General features: G+C 41.4%; 1 protein-coding gene across 2 annotated transcripts; it reads left to right on the forward strand.

Annotated features, from left to right (window-relative positions):
* The first annotated feature begins 4753 nt into the window (after positions 1-4753).
* On the forward strand, positions 4754-17259 carry fhl1a (four and a half LIM domains 1a). 2 transcript variants are annotated; one of them, XM_085789480.1, is made up of 6 exons: positions 4754-4826; positions 14116-14297; positions 15153-15330; positions 16274-16443; positions 16624-16810; positions 16959-17259. In XM_085789480.1, the coding sequence occupies exons 2-6, from the start codon at positions 14142-14144 to the stop codon at positions 17111-17113; spliced, it is 846 nt and encodes a 281-aa protein (XP_085645606.1). In that variant the 5' UTR covers positions 4754-4826; positions 14116-14141; the 3' UTR covers positions 17114-17259. The 2 variants fall into 2 exon arrangements, with proteins under 2 accessions (XP_085645606.1, XP_085645605.1); XM_085789479.1 differs by lacking the exon at positions 4754-4826 and adding an exon at positions 11168-11262.
* The last annotated feature ends 252 nt before the right edge of the window (positions 17260-17511 follow it).

Raw genomic sequence — 17511 nt, forward strand, 5'->3', positions numbered from 1 at the left:
GACGTCTGGTTTGGGTAAGAATGCAGCTGTCTAGCTTTGGAGATCATCCGTGAGAAATGTGAAATGAGATTAGTGCCAGAAGTGATTTGATTTGAGTTGCATAAATCTTAGAGGGGATTTTCTTATTATGCGAAGCGCAGGTTTATAGCTGTGGAATATGACAGGTAGCCCAGGCCTACAAGCTCCTAAAACTCTTCAAATATTTCAGAGGAGCAAACTCAGCTGGGCTGGGTGGCCTTGATGTTGATCAGGATTAATCCCAAAAATAAAGCATGGTGATCCCTAACCTGGGAAATGCTGCTATATTTTTGTTCTTTCATGCCTCTAAACATTATTCAAAAGAAACAGCACACGAGGAGAACACACTGTCCAGCCAGGGCCGTACGGGGAGGAAGGTGATGACTGGAGGCCCACAGCCCAGAAGGAAACACAAAAACCCTCAACCCCTAATCTTTCTATGACTAAATTATCCTACATAACGCTAACCATGACTAATACTCAAACTAATGCTGCATAGGCACCAAAACAAAGCCACAAAATATGCAGTATTCATGAAATATGTTTTATTTTCCAAGCAATAATCCTCTGCCTTCTCTTCAAAAATGGTTTAGCAACAGTAGCCCCCACTAACTCATGAGACAGTTGTTAGCTAGTCTAACACAGTCAGGTTACTAGTGCTAGCTGGAAGAATAGAGAATGCCAAAACACAAATCTGGTTACCAAAAATGAATGGAGAGGACAGGAGCAGAGCCAGCAGACAAGGAGCGCAGAATATAAGAGCTTCGGTGAGAGCAGAACCCCCAGCCTCTTAATCCAAAGTCAATGGCTTTACCCACTGACCTCTCTGGCCATGTGGGGTGAGCCCTCAGTTTCATCTATCCTATACTACATGTGTCGCTTTTACTTGCTTCAAAGTTATGATACAGAACAAGGTCAGTCAGTCCTAAGTGAAGCTTTCGGCTACTGATTACAGCACCATTTATTCATCATAACAAAGCAAGTTCTTCTTCTGGCGATCTCGTTAACCTGGCCAATATAGTTTGGAACTGGTTCTAGCTGGATTTTCCAGTAGGGTAGAGCTGATCGACCGTCTGGTTAAACAGAGCAATTGGAGGTGAAGGGCTATGTTGATAGATTCTGTCCAAGTTTAAAAAGACTGCAGGTTTTATTTATACTCCTGGTGCTTCCATCCTCCAAATACAGGACTGCATTACAAAGTAAAAGATTTCCTCACAGAAATTTTGAGTGTGCCATTGGGGGCATTGACAATGTATGATCTCGACTCAATCAACCTGGGAATTGAATCCATGACCTTAAAATCAAGAGCTAAAGAGACACATTAACATCTCTCTCTCTCTCTCTCTGACCTCTGACATGAGGGAACTGTCAAACTGTCTGTGTGCATTTGTGTGGGTGAGTGTGGTGAGTCAGAGGAGTCCCTTATCATCACATTCAGCTTAAAGCAGAAGTAGCTGAATGTTTGTGTTAATATAAGTCTTGTGTGCAGCCAAGGGATGCGCGTGAATGTGGTGACGTAGGGACGAGGGTGGGGACTGCTAACGCCATCGGCTGACAGGAAGTTAGCCAAAATGACCGGATCGCTTACTTCAGCTTGATAGCTCTTTGGGTAATGGCATTGACTTTGAATTGGGAGGCTGGGGGTTTGGATCCCATATTTGCCTGGGACAACAAGATTTGACATTATTAGTAAGTATAATCAGAAGTGTAATATAATATCATGGTGGACCTGAGGGCCCAACACAACCAGCTGGGTAGCTCAGTGGATAATGCCAGTACCATTTGGAGCAAGTGTGTTCCTGTTTGATCAACGAGATCTGTTGAAGAAGAGCTTGAGTATTTGCTGTAATCACAATGAATTGTGATTGGTGTCGTTATTATTAATTATTAGGTGTCATGTAAGATAATAGAGTGTGGAGCTGAGGGCTCGACACATCCAGTGGGAGGCTGGCGATCAAATCCCACTGATTAATTTTTTTATTGCAGCCACCAGCCCCAGTCCCCCTCGGAGAGAACTTAGGCTGTGTGGTCTTGGGTTTGGCCCACGGGCATCTGTTATTACAGGGACATAACACAGTAATTACATAGGAATTGCTTAATACATGATTTAGCACAATTAATATACTGATAATAATACTGGGTCCCGTATTAAAAAGTAAAATGCACTGTCCGCTACTGAATCAATACAGGGTGCTCACCCTACTGGTCAAAATACAGACGATATCGGGGGTGTACCTTACGGCAAGAAAACTAAAAGTTTCATGGGACATAGTGGAGAAATATTACAGAATGTGGGCAAGTTGTCTGTTACTGTCACTCACTGTCATCGTTGCCCTGGTTGAAATAAATAAAAAATGATAACACATAAAAGGGGGCAGGGGCCCACTTCAGTATTTTTTCAGGGGGCCCAGAATTCCTAGCCGCAGCCCTGACACTGTCCCACCTGTGGCACACATTGGCCTTGTTAGAGCTACTTTGGTCTGTGCTGGATTCACTCTTGTAACAACCTTGACGAATTATACATTGTTTGAAAGCTGTAATTCTTCTGGTTGTGTCTGAGAGAAGCATCTCGAGACCCCCACCTCGCTGCTGCAGCTGGTTCTCATTCTGTAGCAGGTTAGTCACTCCTTACCTTTTGGGTTGTTTCTAAGAGAAGATGACATGTCTGAATGGTAAGCAGTTGACTCCATTTTCACCACAAGAATCTAAGGAACAAAATGTAGCCAAGCTTTAGTCCAATGACTGTGAAGAAGGAGAAAAAGAAAAGAAAACTTGTTTTGTTTGCTTTATTCCCGCATTGGTTGAGGCCAGAGTTATGACTGGAATCAAAGATGCTGAAGAACAGTTAAGTCTGGATAACATTCACAGACCAGAGGCCTAATATGTTGAGCTTTCTGTGGTTTGTGAGGCGAAAGAGGTTAAATCGTCATGACTTATTTTTTTCTGCTATGTTTATTATCTGAAGCACCAAATGATATACTCTGTACAATTCTCATCTTCTCATCTCTTCTTTTTTTCCCACTATTTTTTCAGTAAGTTTGACCAAAAAATGAGTTTAAAAAATCCTCTCACATCCCAAAAAACATTTTTAATATCACAGATTTCACTCATGGTGTTAATGTGAACAGCCACACCCTACACAGCCAAGACTGATGGCATTTTTTTCTCCCGCGGCTCGATTTGTGCCAGATATCAGGTAACATGTTCCTAATATGGACACAACTCCCTCCAGTCTGCTCAAGAATGTCTGTATAGTGGAGCAACTGTCCAGGGAGGAAATAGTAGTTTTAAAGAGCCACTTAACTCTCTCTCTCTCTCTCTCTCTCTCTCTCTCTCTCTCTCTCTCTCTCTCTCTCTCTCTCTCTCTCTCTCTCTCTCGCTCTCTTAACCAAACTGTTTGTCTTCTGACTTGATTCCCAATAAGTCACCACAGTTAACAATGTTGTTGATAACGACAAATTCTTCAGTGATTACTTTTCCCGGTAATGAGATTTTGTGTATTCCAAATGTAATATTGATATTAAATCAAATAAAATGTGTCTAAACTCTTTTCTTTTCTTTCTTTTTTTTATGTTACCAGACTATTTCAGTAACCAGTGACGGTACCTTGTTGCAGCCTCTGGTTCATTTGACTTCATCCCGTAACTGGCGTCATGTTTGTTTAGTGAAATGCTGCTTTTATAAAATGGAAACCTGCCTTTACTCTTGCAAATGTGCAGTAAAACATCTCCAGTCACGACCATTGGCTCTCATCAACATTGATCTCATGTAACAGCAGAAACTTAGTGGTGGTGCTGATGTTTATACCAGATGTTTACACACACATACACACATACAGGGATCCCATGTTTACAGCCATATAATGAGTTACCAGCTGAAATAAGTAGATGCATGTGCTGATATACATATTGTCAGTGTGTGTTGGCCTGATGTTTTAGTAACCCTGACACCTTAAACACAACAGTCATGACCTTACAACCATAAAATCCTCCCTCCCTTCCTTCCTCTTTCTTCTTCCTGCCTGCACTGTCAATGCGTCCTCGCTCTCATCTAATATAGACTGAGAGTTATAGGTTTATTATCTGAGAATGGATAAACTTTGGATTTAGTGCAGACAATAAAGCAAATGGCCTCACTGTTTAGTCTCAGTGACACTCCTTATGTAATAAGAGATGGCATCTGTGTTATATAACAGGGCCAACTTTTGGGCATTTAATCATGCATTTGTAATTATAATGGATTAACTTGGAGCGTTAAGTTTACAAGCTGCACGTAGCCTATTTACTTTGGGTTAAGAATGAGTCATCTTGATGTAATTCCTCTATTCACTACCAAACAAGGAGATGAGTGAGGCTAATACAGAAGTTAGACAAAAAAATGTGACAACTTAACACAGCAGTCTTTATTTTGGAAAGGCAGAAACACACAAATAATTGCAGGATAATTAAAAAAACAAAAAACAAAAAAAAAACAGTGCAGAACTTTCTCTACCTGCCTCACACACACAAATAGGTCATTTTAAAGTCTCACAATGCCGAAAAGTTTGGGGCCAATGGGAGCTCCACTAGGAGAGCTTGTAAATTCCTAGTTGAGGTCATTGTTTATGAGCGTTTACAGAGGTTTGGCTCATGTCCTGTGTGTGTGTGTTTTTTTTTTCTTCTCTGCTCTCTCTGTCCTTTAAAGCTGTGGTGCCTCCTCAGATTTTACCTCTCGGCCAAACCCACCGGACGCACGCACGCACACACAGACGCACATACACACAGCTGCTGGTGTCGAGCGAGAGACGCTTCATCTGTTCGCTTTGAGAGGTGAGTCCAAACCGGAGTGGTGATCAACTCTCCTTAATGCAGGTGGATCTCTTCAGGTGACATTAGGAACAGGTATAGCGCGACAGAGAGGGTGAAGGCTGCTGCGTGGTTCACTTTAGAGCCGTAGATCAGCCAGATGCGCAATTGCAGCTGTTGTGTATCCGGAGTGAGATTGCCGATATGAGACAGTTACACACAAAGACTCAACTATCTAACTAACTAAAAACTAGCCTACTGAAATAAGTGCGACACATTTTTTAAGTGCACCTGAGCGCTCTGAGGCTGGACACTGGGCTACGCGCCGCGCATCAGGTGTCGCGCGTAATTTGGCACCGTATGTAGTGCTATCTATCTGTCTTCACCTCTATTTTTGCCATCATATCTTCATGTGCTGTTGTTTTTCTTTGTTTCATTTGTTTGTGTTAAGCAGTCACCTTTCAACTTTAAAACTAAATGATTAACCTCACAATGTCTATTTCCATGACTTTATACATTGTACTCCGCTGGAAATGTTGCAAAAGTGATACACAAGGTACAAGTCCATGAACTGAGCATCATCACTTATATAATGAAGTTAAAGTTAGTTTAAGTAGTGTTTAAAAGTTAATACATCAAAAATAATGATGTCATATAGAAATATAAATCTAAGTTGAGTTGGGTTGAAGTATGACTTTGTGGTGCTGCTACTATTGCTTCAGTTCTTTCAACTCAACCAATAACTCATCCATTATGATCATAGTGCACTAGAGTCCTGAAATAAAATAAAATAAAATAAAATAAAAGCCTTCAATAAATCATCTATAGGTATATCTGCAGGAGGTTGGCTTTGTGTCGTCCCACTGTAATCTAAGCCAGTGCAATAGCTGTGTAATACTGAGGAAGAGTGTGATGTAAAGTTTCATGTGTCACTGTGACCTGATTCAACTCTATGGTCATGTGAGGACATCATCATACTGGAATGGGATTATACGCTGTTTACTTTTTTGTGAAAAGCTCTGTCTCAAAGGTAGTAATAGCTGCAAAACTGTTGCACCAGATGTATTTATCTTACAGATGAAATGGGGTGTAATGATATTATTGTTCTGCAGTGATGCTTGAATCTGTATTAAGGACAACAGAGCCCATAGGTACCATGAGAAACTGTTAAAAACATGCGTCATTGTACCCTCTCCTCCCTTTGGGTTTGGGCGGCTGCCAAACCAAATGCATGATGTCATTAAAGAGACCTGGAGATTACGATTTCTTTCTCTGGCACACTGGACCTCCTTGTGGCTCCAGTATGACTTCACCATCCTTCAGAAGCCATAAAAACTTTGTACTTTTCTGAGACATAAATTAACCCACTTTCAACTTGAAAAGACTGCTCTCTCTCTAGTGCTTCATTTCCTTTCATGGGGCAATATATAAATCACTTTTAAGGCTATAATGAGCTTTTATTTTTAAATTTTGATGTTAAATCTGCACAAAGGGACTGTACAAATCCAACAGCACAGTTAGAGATGATTCATTCATAAAGCCTGGTATGCGGTGTATAATTTATATCAACGCTCAATGAAGCTGTTGTACGCCAGTGTCTGTGAGGTCTCCTCTGCATCAGGCCCGCAGCAGGATATTTGCCACGCTGAGGCGACTGGGAGCTTTTGTTGAGAGGAGCGTTTCATCATTTCTTTTATGCTCGCAAATGGAGCCAAGAGACAGTATGAGAGGGAGAGAGAGACCGGCTTGATGAAACACATGAAACAGCACACTCACCAGCTCTGCTCAGACTCCTAAATAGGCAATGCTGCTTGTTTGTCTGTGTGGGCTGCAGCGAGCTAAGTGGTGGCAATATCCTCGCCAGTGAATATTGAGCCACTTGTCCTCGGCTGCTGTCCTGTCTCCTGTCTCTGCTCCACAGTCATGAAGCCTCGGCTGAAAAGCACATGGTCAATTTGTGTATACAAGACATGAGGAAAGTGCCAGAGCCACAATAAGTAGTGAACAGTCTCTAAGAGAGGAAGCAAGTTCATGATTTCAGATTGTTAAATAAAAGTGTGACTTTACTCTTTATTTCTATTTTATGTGCACCAGAGTATTAACAGCATTTTTTTTTTTTTACTCCTGGTGTCCTTTTAGAACAAAGTCTTCTGTGAGACTGACACAAAAGTATAATGTGTGTATAGAATACAGCCATTGAAATGTCAAGGCACTTTATCTAAACTAGTCTTTGTGCCATTTACAATGGAAATATGAGAGATGGAGTGAAAGCCCCACATCAGCACTTCTAAGTCAGCTTTCTCTTAACAATGTACAGATAAAGTTATGTACAATACATAAAAAAATTGAATTGTTTTCACCAATAGACAGACACATAATACAAATATTAAATATAAAAGTATGTATTATAAAAACTGTTATTTTATTAAGATATTTCCCCATTGCAGCTGGTCATGGTTGAGCTAAATTCAACTACTTTACATGCAACACATGCGGCTCTAGAACAAATTCCTTCTTGGGGGTTATAACCTGTTTTGTGCACAATATCTCAGATTGTATGTGTCCTCTTATGTTCACCTTTGTTTCACAATAAAACTGCCCCAGCTCAGTCTAAGATGGAGGGAGAAGTGATAATGACGACATGTGTTAAGTAACTGAGACCATCTGCCGGCCCACAATGAGAGGGTAAAAGCAGTAAGATATAAAAAAGGAAAAGAAAAAAATTATTTTCATGTACAAACAGAAATCGTAACTTCATCACACTGACTCCCTGAGGGGTGACTGATGCAAGTCTTGAGAAAAACCTCGTGTTGCAGAGACTGACGTGCACTGTCCGTGAACACTTTATGGCTTGTGTTGGTTTACGTGCATCACTGAAATATTGAGCCCATAGTCAAGCGCACAATTGCACAATTTCTTCTTCTCTGTAACATATTGCTCAGTGTTGAGGCTGGAGTCATGTGAGACCAGTGAGAGCTGGAGTGCTGCTGCCCTACAGAGAGGGCTTTATCTGAAAGTGTGTGTGTATGTGTGTGTTTGTGTGTTGGCACCCCTCCTATCCAAGTCGTATCCGTCCAGGGGAGTATTACTGTGTTGATAGAGCTCCACTCATGGCCTTTTGTCCACATTTGACCTCAGTGTGTCTGGGTCTTGGAGCCACACCCAGGTTTCTTGGGCTGCTAACTGACCGTATGCCTGTCTGTGGTGTAACACAACTCTGTGTGCGTCTTGTTGCTGTGTTTTACTCTGTGTACATGGTGAGTCATTGTTTCCCTGACAGAGATAGTGTGGCTCAGTCTGCCACTGGTCTGTCTGCCCACTAACCGGATTTGGAGGGTGACTGAGACACATGGACATCGAGGACGAGGGGTCACAGACACACAGACACACCCACACACACACACACACACACACTGAGAGCCACAGTTGAGGAGCTACATGGAGCTTAGTTCCTAAAGTATTTGCTTTTATATACTCAGGAAGTACAGGTCAGATTTCCTGTTTCTATATACGCAGCCAAACCTCAAATCTAAGATGCAAAGAGGTGATAGATGACGGGCCTGCAGCCAGGAAGCAACACCTACCAAACAATTCACGACATGCATTGCTTTTCATGATAAGCTGAGTTTCAAAAGCAAGTGCGTGAGAGAGCGTGTTACTGTTTGTTTCCATGAACAGATTAAAAGCCTTGATGCTGGTTTTCTCTCAGAATAGCAAAATGGCAAAATAGTAACATCAGCAGCTACATAATAACCAGATTATTTTATTTGAAAAAAAAAAAAAAAACTGTTAATACTTTTATTAGTTTTTCCAGATGACCAGGAGTTATTTTCGTTCTCTTAAATGCGTGGGCTTTGGACAAGGCAGGTGCAGGAGGTCAGCTCTGGATTCCAGCTTTATTGTCTGTCAGTCTCTAGTAGAGTTAACAAGATCACCAGATGAGACAGTGGATAATGCAGGACACAGTGAGAGGCCAGATGTACTTTATATTAGTGCTGCCTGCCAGAATATCAAAACAGGAAGACAGTGGATAAGCAAACATGACCTGCAGTTTATTTAAACAAGTGCTGGTTACAATAGTCTGGCAAACTTTTAATAAATATTCTTAAGTGGATAGATTGGTGTGCTTTTGTTTACCACTTCACTAAGATATTAGGATTTCATTGTCAAGTTTTTTCTTAGTTTTATAATTCTCATAACTCATATGTTTCAGGTACACAGATAACTAAGGGAATATAGCTTTTATTCCCATGTCATATACAAACAAGCATATAATTGTCAATGTTGTCAGTATCCACATCAATTCTACACTGTAGATGAACTGAGATGAGAGAGGAACAAACCCTAGAGCAGTTAAAGGGATAAAGAGATTTTAAATCAAAGTGTCTGGTCAGCAATTAAAACATGAGGAACCAGAACAATCTAATTTAAATAAGTATGTAAAGACATTGTGGAGGAAGAACAAATATCCTGATGTAACACAGAGCTGTTCATCTAATAGAAAGGTTTTGTGGGTTGAGAGTTGTGGCACCTTCCTGCATCATTAATTAGTCTGAGTGGGTGATAGATTATAAAGAGGGAGAGATGTAATGTTGTGTTCGATGGTAATGGACCAAATCAAATTTGTAATTACTGCCAGATGCCATTTAAACAACTGAGCACAAACACACACACAAGAACAAGCACAAGCTAACTCACTGTACTGATTTGTTGGGCGTCTAATATAAGAAGAAGGGTATTTAATATAGTTAAAAAGATGAGTCTCTCCCTGAAAGTAAAGTATTATTGTTTTAACTGAGGTTACTGAGTTCATGGTGAGTCTCACAAACTATTTATTCCCTGTCATGGTCTCTTGTTGTTGTTTTGAGTTTCCCCCCATTGACATAATGATCCTATATTTCTGTATTTATGCCCGTCTTACTCTGAAGGCCAAAACCAGACAGAGTTATGGTATCTATAGTGCAACATTTGTTTTACTGTATAGATAATATATAATATGTAGTAATGCATAACCAAGTCTAAAGCTCTATAATTGAAATAATGTGATCAAATGCTAAGTGAATCTGATGACTATGTATAATGTGGTGAGCATCACTCATGGTCACCACATTGCTTGTTAGCATATTTTAGCCCTTTGCTTTGGTTTTATATGGTGCACAATTTCATTGTTGTGGTTCACACTCACTACATTCACGGCATCAATGTTGGCCACATGGAGCCAGACAAGGCACAGTAAACAACCAGCTGGGGAACACATTGCAGCATTTAGCTGCTAAAGAACCAAATATTTCCCTGCAAAAGATGGTGGAGTCCAAAGACAGAGCTAAAAGTGGGAGATTGTTAAACTTACAATCCGTCAAGTGGCCAGAGGCACAACTCTAAAATTATTCTAATGCTGTAATGATGGTAAAACAGGCCATTCACCAAATCACCTCAACATGTAATGACAAGTGAATGTTATGTTCACAGCTTGTTTTTGCTGCCCCCAGTGGCCTGATAAGTCTTTTTATGAGGTGTTAATGGCATTAAAAAAAATACCTGTGATTTTCAGTCAGATTTTAAAGCCCCAAAGACTCTGGTTCACATGACCTGTGAACAGCTAAGTTCAGGAATGTTTATCAGTAGCGATTTTGTATGCAAGTAGATTTCTGTGTTTGGGTGACAGCATTTTTTTTTCACTGTTCGAGTCCTTTTTTTCTTTTTTTTTCTTGCTGTTTTCTTTTTTTTATCAGGAATGCACTGAATGTTTCCTTGGGCCTTAAAAAGAAAATATTCTGTCTTAGAATAAACATCACCAAGTTAACAGAGAGGGGGAAAACAAGTCCTACTCTGCAGTTTAGTTTTCAGCATACCACTCCACCGTCCGGAATATGTGTTGTACAGTTGTATATATGTATAGACACAAACACACAGTAAGATATAAATAGAAAAACAACACTCACGTAACACTCGACTGCTCTTTGTCTCTCCGCAGCTTCGCTCATTAACTTGCTCCTCTTGTGAGTCATCCTTTACAGTTGTGATGTTAAGTGATCCTACATGTCATCTGTACGTGTTGTGAACACTGTTACAAAACAAGGCAGTGGGAGTATCTTTTATCTGTCATGGCCATGGCTCAAAATCTTCACACTGTGTTTTTTCCATTTCTTTTTTTTACTTTCTGATGTTACAACAGAGGAATCCAATCTCACCTAATCTATTCCCTCAGCATCATAATCTCTTTCAACTGCTGTTCTCTAATGCATACCCTAAAAAGGACAGGAGGGGCCGAAGGTTGGATTTGGGTGTGGGGTTGGGGGTGCGTTTGGGTCACAGAGGGGTATATACAGCCCCCCATAAGTTGGCGAAGGGCGTATGGTCTCTGGGTTTGGCCTTCTGTGGATGCTACTGTCTCCTCCTGTCCTTGAGTTGTCTTTCTCCTCCTGACTAGAACCAAACATGACTTTCTACAAGCACTCAGGTAAAAATAAGAACTTATTATCATTATTATTATTTTTTGTAACCATAAAAAAAAAACAAAAAAACATTTTCTTGGATTTAAATTCAATTTACAAAAGGATGTTTGACATATTCCCACTGTCTTTTATGAGCTTTGGAAAACAGCTCTGTTTTCACCTTTTTCGACAGTGCGCTTACAGAAAGTCCAGTGGATTTTAAATGGTTTATTTAGCTTCAGCAGCAGGAGGACTTTCTCTACCTAGAAAGGAAATGCTGCTTTCAGTTTATCTGGTTCTTTATAATGAACTCATGACTTCAGTGGTGCAAAGGTTTGTAAGTTCAAACGCTTGCTCAGCTTTATTGAGATTTTGTTGATGTTTTATTGATCTTATCAGAGATTATTATTTAAGCATTGGATTGCATTGGATCAAATTGAGCTTATATTGATGCACTGCTTCAGATTTATTCTTTTTAATTTCGATAAAACTAAACCACGTTGTTATTTGTCAGATGAAGTTCATTTTAATGAGCAGATGAAGTTGAGTGCATATTTAAACCCAAACCTTTTGCTCATTATTTAACTCAGGTTATGGGAAATTATATGGAAATGAGATGATAGTGATGGTAATAAAGCGGTGGCATAGTGGATCAGTGGTTTGCACTGTCACCTAAGGGCATTTAGGTTCTGCATTTTAACCTGGTGAAATTATGCTTCTTAATTGCCCATAGGTGTAAATGTGGGTGTAATTTTCCTGTTGTTATGCGCTCCGAGAAAGGCAACCCTAGTGTGTACCCTCAGCTGGGAGTGGCTGAAGGCCCTCAGTATAGCCGCTAATGGCAAGAGGGATGGTAGTAAAAGTATCATCATGTGGTAGAAATCTGTGGGAGCTCGCCTCCTTTTCTCATCTCTTGATGCATGAAAGAGGGCAAAAGAACAGTCTGTCCGAGGATTTGAACTGTACTTATTCTCTTTTTTCTGTGTAGCACCATGATAATGAGATGTGATTAGGTAAAAAAAAAAGAAAGAAAGAAAAGGAAAAGACCTGATTTTGTAAGAGGATGTACTTTTAAGAGAACGTGCTGTAGGTACAGCACAAAAGCTTTCAGGAGTATAGCTGTTGGCTGCTCTCTGGGTCATCCTGCCTATGATCCACTCTATCCAGTCTCTGACTCACCTCTCAAACTGGTCTCATTCTGACCTTTCCATGTAAAGGACTGGTCCCTAAAGAGACCACAGTGCTGTACTCCTCTCCCTGCGCAGCTGAGTGTCAGTGCATACCACGCCTGTTTGACAGGGAGCAGCTGTCACACTGTTCGCAACAAAAGATTAAAGTTCTGGACACATCTCAACTGGAACCACAATAACAGTCCCAGTAGTCATCACTCTGCATCCTTCTCCATTAGTCCCCTCTGGAAGGTCAATGCACTTTAAATACAGGTCTAAAATAGATCGCTGCTCACCAATGACTGTGTGTGTTTGTGTTGTGTGTGTGATTTGACATGACAGACTGTGTGTCACAGTCGGTAAGTGGGGTTGGTCGGGGTGAGTGTGGTGTGTGTCATGGCTCAGTGTGGTCTTTATCCCTGCTGCACAGCTGCAGATAGTTCTCTCTTCCTCCCAAAACCCTTCTCCCATCTCTCCATCCACAGACACACAGTGGGGGCTACATACCTCACTCTGGGGGGCTCGTGTCTTTCCACTTAAATAGCTACAGTCCCCTTTCATAAATATTTCCCTTGTTCCTACGGTTACTAGGACAAAATGCCATTCCACCCATTGTTTCCTCCATCGCTCGTGTTGTACTGACCGGATTAAAATGATATGTGCCACACTGAATAAATCACTTTTGCTCAAGTTCAAACAATGTTCAGCTGCTCATTCTGACATCCTGAAAGAGAGAGAGAGAGAGAGAGAGAGAGAGAGAGAGAGAGAGAGAGAGAGAGAGAGAGAGAGAGAGAGAGAGAGAGAGAGAGAGAGAGAGAGAGAGAGGGGCTTTAAAGTGATGTAGATAAGGCTTAATATGTCCACACACTCCACCCTGCAGTTGTTCCAGGAAACGGCTCAGTCCGCTCCCAGTGGACGCCGCCGCCGCCTGTGATGGGAGAGCAGGAATGTTGATGAATGAAGAAGCAAAGGCAACTCCGTTTACAGTGAGAGAGCCAATAAAAAGTCCTGCTCCGAATGTAGACAACAGAGGAGAGCGTGGGCCCAGACTCAGGTGGGGGGGGGGGGGGGGGGTGGAGGTGTTCGAGGTGGGAGGTGAGAGGAATGAGCCAGACTATCTAAAAATATGAGCAAAGCTTTCCAGGGAGCACTTGATAAAAAAAAGAGGCTTGTTTTTCTTTTTCTTTCTTTTTTTTTTTTTTTTACATCACTCTCACTTCCCTCATCAGTTTGGTATGCTGCTGTTCGAGGTGCATCCCACTGCGTCCTAGTGGGAAAACAGAAAAAGCATAAAACATGCTTCCTCCACGGCAGACTTTGTCCAGTTTCTACATAGATTTGTTTTGCATTGTGAGGTCAGAGAGACAGAGCAGCACCCGCCTCAGGCATCGTTCTCTTCACCACTCTATCGTCATAAAAGTGTGGGATTTGCTTCTGCACATCCTGAACTTTGTTCCTCGCTTCTTTTGTTCTATTTTTCCACCCCACACTGTAAAGCACTTTGACTCAACTATATTCAATTTAAGTGCTTAACCGTATAAATACAATATATTATTTGTGGCTGAACTGACTTGAGTTGTTCACTAATACACTGGGTGTGTTATTAAAGGCAACACTGTCCCCATCTGGTGTCTGTTGGGAAAACCACCAGTCACAACGGGGAGGACAGAAACTCTGTGGGTCTCACCACGGCCTCTGGTGTCTCCACAGGTCCCAGGAGTTACCTCACCTCCACCATGACCGACCGCTTCGACTGCTACTACTGCCGCGACAACCTGCAGGGGAAGAAGTATGTGAAGAAGGACGACAAACATGTGTGCACCAAGTGCTTTGAGAAGCTCTGTGCCAACACCTGTGCAGAGTGCAGACGCCCCATTGGCGCTGATTCAAAGGTGAGTCGAATGTTTTTGATTTATTCCATTCATGGTATACATTCTACACATGGTTGCACATATTTACATAATGAAAAATGAAAAAAAATGAAATGAAAAAAAGGAGCAGGATGAAGAAAACGTATAGTACCTGCCCCTCTCTGTTGTTATAATTACATTGGCTTACTTCAACACCAATATTATACTCTATTTCAAAATATTAAAGATGATGAAACATAATAGTGACAAGAAAACAAACAAAATAGCAGTGGACACCACTCGTCTATCTATCTTTTCTTTTTTCCCTTCTTTTTCTCTTTCTCCTTCTTTTTTGTAGACGCTTATCTTTTCTTTTTTAAACATTTTCTTAAACTGAGACATACTTGCAAAATATGATCAAAAAGATACAATAAAGATCCAAGATTTAAGTGTAATTCAACCACCAATCCCATGACAAAAGAAAATACTAATATGAATCTTAAGCTAACAAGAGAGTAACTGAAATAAATGAGTGAATCTACCTGGGTTTGTGTTCAGAGAGCTCTCAGTCTTCACCATCCTGTGCCTCTAAACCTCTCTCCCCAGTCCCACTCAGTCTCAGTCAGTTAAATGTGTGAAAAAGCTAGTTATTTCTACAAATGAGGCTTAAATGCTTTGTGTGGCATTTCCACACAAACCCCTCCACCCCTAACGTCATGGCTCACCACATCCCAGCTCACTTCATCTCCACTGTAATAGCCACCACATGGGCTTGTTCTGTAGTCTGGCCCCTGAGCCTTCACCCGCATGAGGAGGAAACAAGCCTCCACTTTAATGAGGGTTTACACCAAGCACTCCTCTGCTGCTCACCCTGCGCCTCCTGTGCCCCCCCCTCAGGAGCTGCACCATAAGAACCGCTACTGGCACGAGGACTGTTTCCGCTGCGCCAAGTGCTACAAGCCCCTGGCCAGTGAGCCGTTCAGTGCGAGAGATGATGGCAAGATTATGTGTGGCAAGTGTGGCTCCAGGGAAGATGGCAACCGGTGCCAGGGCTGCTACAAGGTGGTCATGCCAGGTGGGTTTGTTCTAAAGACCCTGAAAACCAGTTTTTCTCCACTGCTTTATTGCTGTAGGCCTATGAGAGCTAACAATTTCCTGCCAAAGTTTGAACAGAGATCTCTGAATTAATGTTTTCATCTGTGACCTTTTTACAGCTTTAAGTTGGAGCAAGCACAATGTCACACACACATCATGTGTATGCCAATAGTTTTTTTTATATTCAATCCAATCCTGATTTGAATTTGAAAATTGATAGCAATTAGGTGGAAGCTTTTGTTGTCAGATAGTGTCCACGGTTCAGAAGCACTCACATATTTTTGATGAGGCAGATTAGCTGAGTTTTAGAGCAGGATTTTATTATTAAATAATATATGTAAGTGTTTAAAGCTTTGTTGTTGATTTAGATAGATTTTAGATTTATTTGCACTCATCAAGCTTCGAACTTCCATCTATTTTTTCTTGTAATGCCATTTTGCTTCATCTGACCTCTGATGCGACCTCCCTTTGGTATTGATTTTCTATATACAGCACTGTGTAATTTAATCAAGTGCTACATGAACGGAGGTTATTATTAGCAGCTCTGAGAATAGCCAGTTTCCTCATTTGTGCCACACAGGTCACTTGTTGTTACAGACTAATGATGTGGCAGCAAACTTTTCTAAAAACCCAAAGATTTTTATTTTAAATCCTTGTCAACATCTCAGTGGCACCAACAGGACAAGGATGCGCATTTGATGTACTGAAGGAATCATAAAATAGCCTGAACTTTAAAAATGTATCTATATTATCAACACAAAACTCCAAGGAAGAGGTGGATACAAAATAGATTGTGTTGGACGCCATAGCACTACCTTTGAATAAGCACAATGGAGTTAGAAACTACACTGTGTGTGACAAACTGAATAGTCTCTTAACTCTGAGTTGAACTGTTTGGTTTTATTTTGGGTTTTGTGCTTCAGGAGACAAGAACGTGGAGTACAAGAACAAGGTGTGGCACGAGGACTGCTTCACCTGCTTTGAATGCAAGCAGCCGATCCGCACGCAGAGTTTCCTGAACAAGGGTGACGACATCTACTGTGCTCCCTGCCATGACAAGAAGTTTGCCAAGAAATGCTTCCACTGCAAGCAGGTACAGGCACCGAGTCAACCTCTGTTTTGTGACAGGAAAAACATTCATCACTTTAAGTTTGTTGCTGTGTGTTGGTGAGAAAGGGCTCATGCATCACCAGGTGACTTTACAGTGAGCGACCTTCCAGCTCTGTTGTGTTTAAGGGTAATGACCAAAGTGTGTCCCTGTCTCCACTCTAAGCCCATCACCTCTGGCGGGATCAGCTACCAGGACCAGCCATGGCACTCTGAGTGTTTCGTGTGCAAAACCTGCCGTAAATCTCTGGCGTCAGCTCGCTTCACCTCCTTTGAGAATGACGTTTACTGCGTGGACTGCTACAAGACTGATGTGGCCAAGAAGTGCAACGGCTGCAAGAACCCCATCACAGGTCAGCACACATGAACACAGAACAGTTAGAAAAATACTTCTGTAGTTTCTTTTCTTCTTCTGGGTGTGTCCTGCACAGCTGAATGAAGAATAATGACGTACCTTGTTCTGACTGACGTCTGTCCTCCTGTCTGTCTCCGTCTCTGCAGGGTTCGGCCATGGCACCAACGTGGTGAACTACGAGGGCTTCTCCTGGCACGAGTACTGCTTCAACTGCAAGAAGTGCAGCCTCTCTCTGGCCAACAAGCGCTTCGTCATCAATGCAGAGCAGATCTACTGCCCCGACTGTGCTAAGAAGCTGTGAAGTGCATGATCATCAACAGTTCAAAGTGGAATTATACCAAAACTGACTTAGGTTACTTTGCAAAAAGAACATATTATTGCATACATTTAAACAAACATTTGGGATTTTAAAGCCTAACAAATTTGCGGCCTTCAAATTAAGTTGCACGATTTTGGTGAAGCTTTTCTTTAAGAAGTTAACAGATTAGGAATTCTTTCAACTTAATATGCACAAGCTTGAATCATTAATCTACATATACATAACTGCGACTTGTTTTAGTGTCAGGGTTTGGATACTAACATGACAACAGACTTTGTTGTGTGGGATGAGATTCATATTCTTAGTCTCCTTTTCAGTGCCTTACTGGAATCTTTCATGCATACCGCTGCTCATACATACCTGCTTTGATTAATAATCTG

Source organism: Trachurus japonicus, chromosome 10 (genome assembly GCF_045865225.1).
Source record: "Trachurus japonicus isolate A0001 chromosome 10, Traja_1.0".
NCBI lineage: Eukaryota > Metazoa > Chordata > Actinopteri > Carangiformes > Carangidae > Trachurus > Trachurus japonicus.

Coding starts and splice junctions, on each gene's coding strand:
- fhl1a (XM_085789479.1), top strand. CDS start 11,241: ATGACTTTCTACAAGCACTCAG. Junction 14,298..15,152: donor CCATTGGCGCTGATTCAAAG/GTGAGTCGAATG, acceptor CCCCCCCCTCAG/GAGCTGCACCATAAGAACCG. Junction 15,331..16,273: donor CTACAAGGTGGTCATGCCAG/GTGGGTTTGTTC, acceptor TTTGTGCTTCAG/GAGACAAGAACGTGGAGTAC.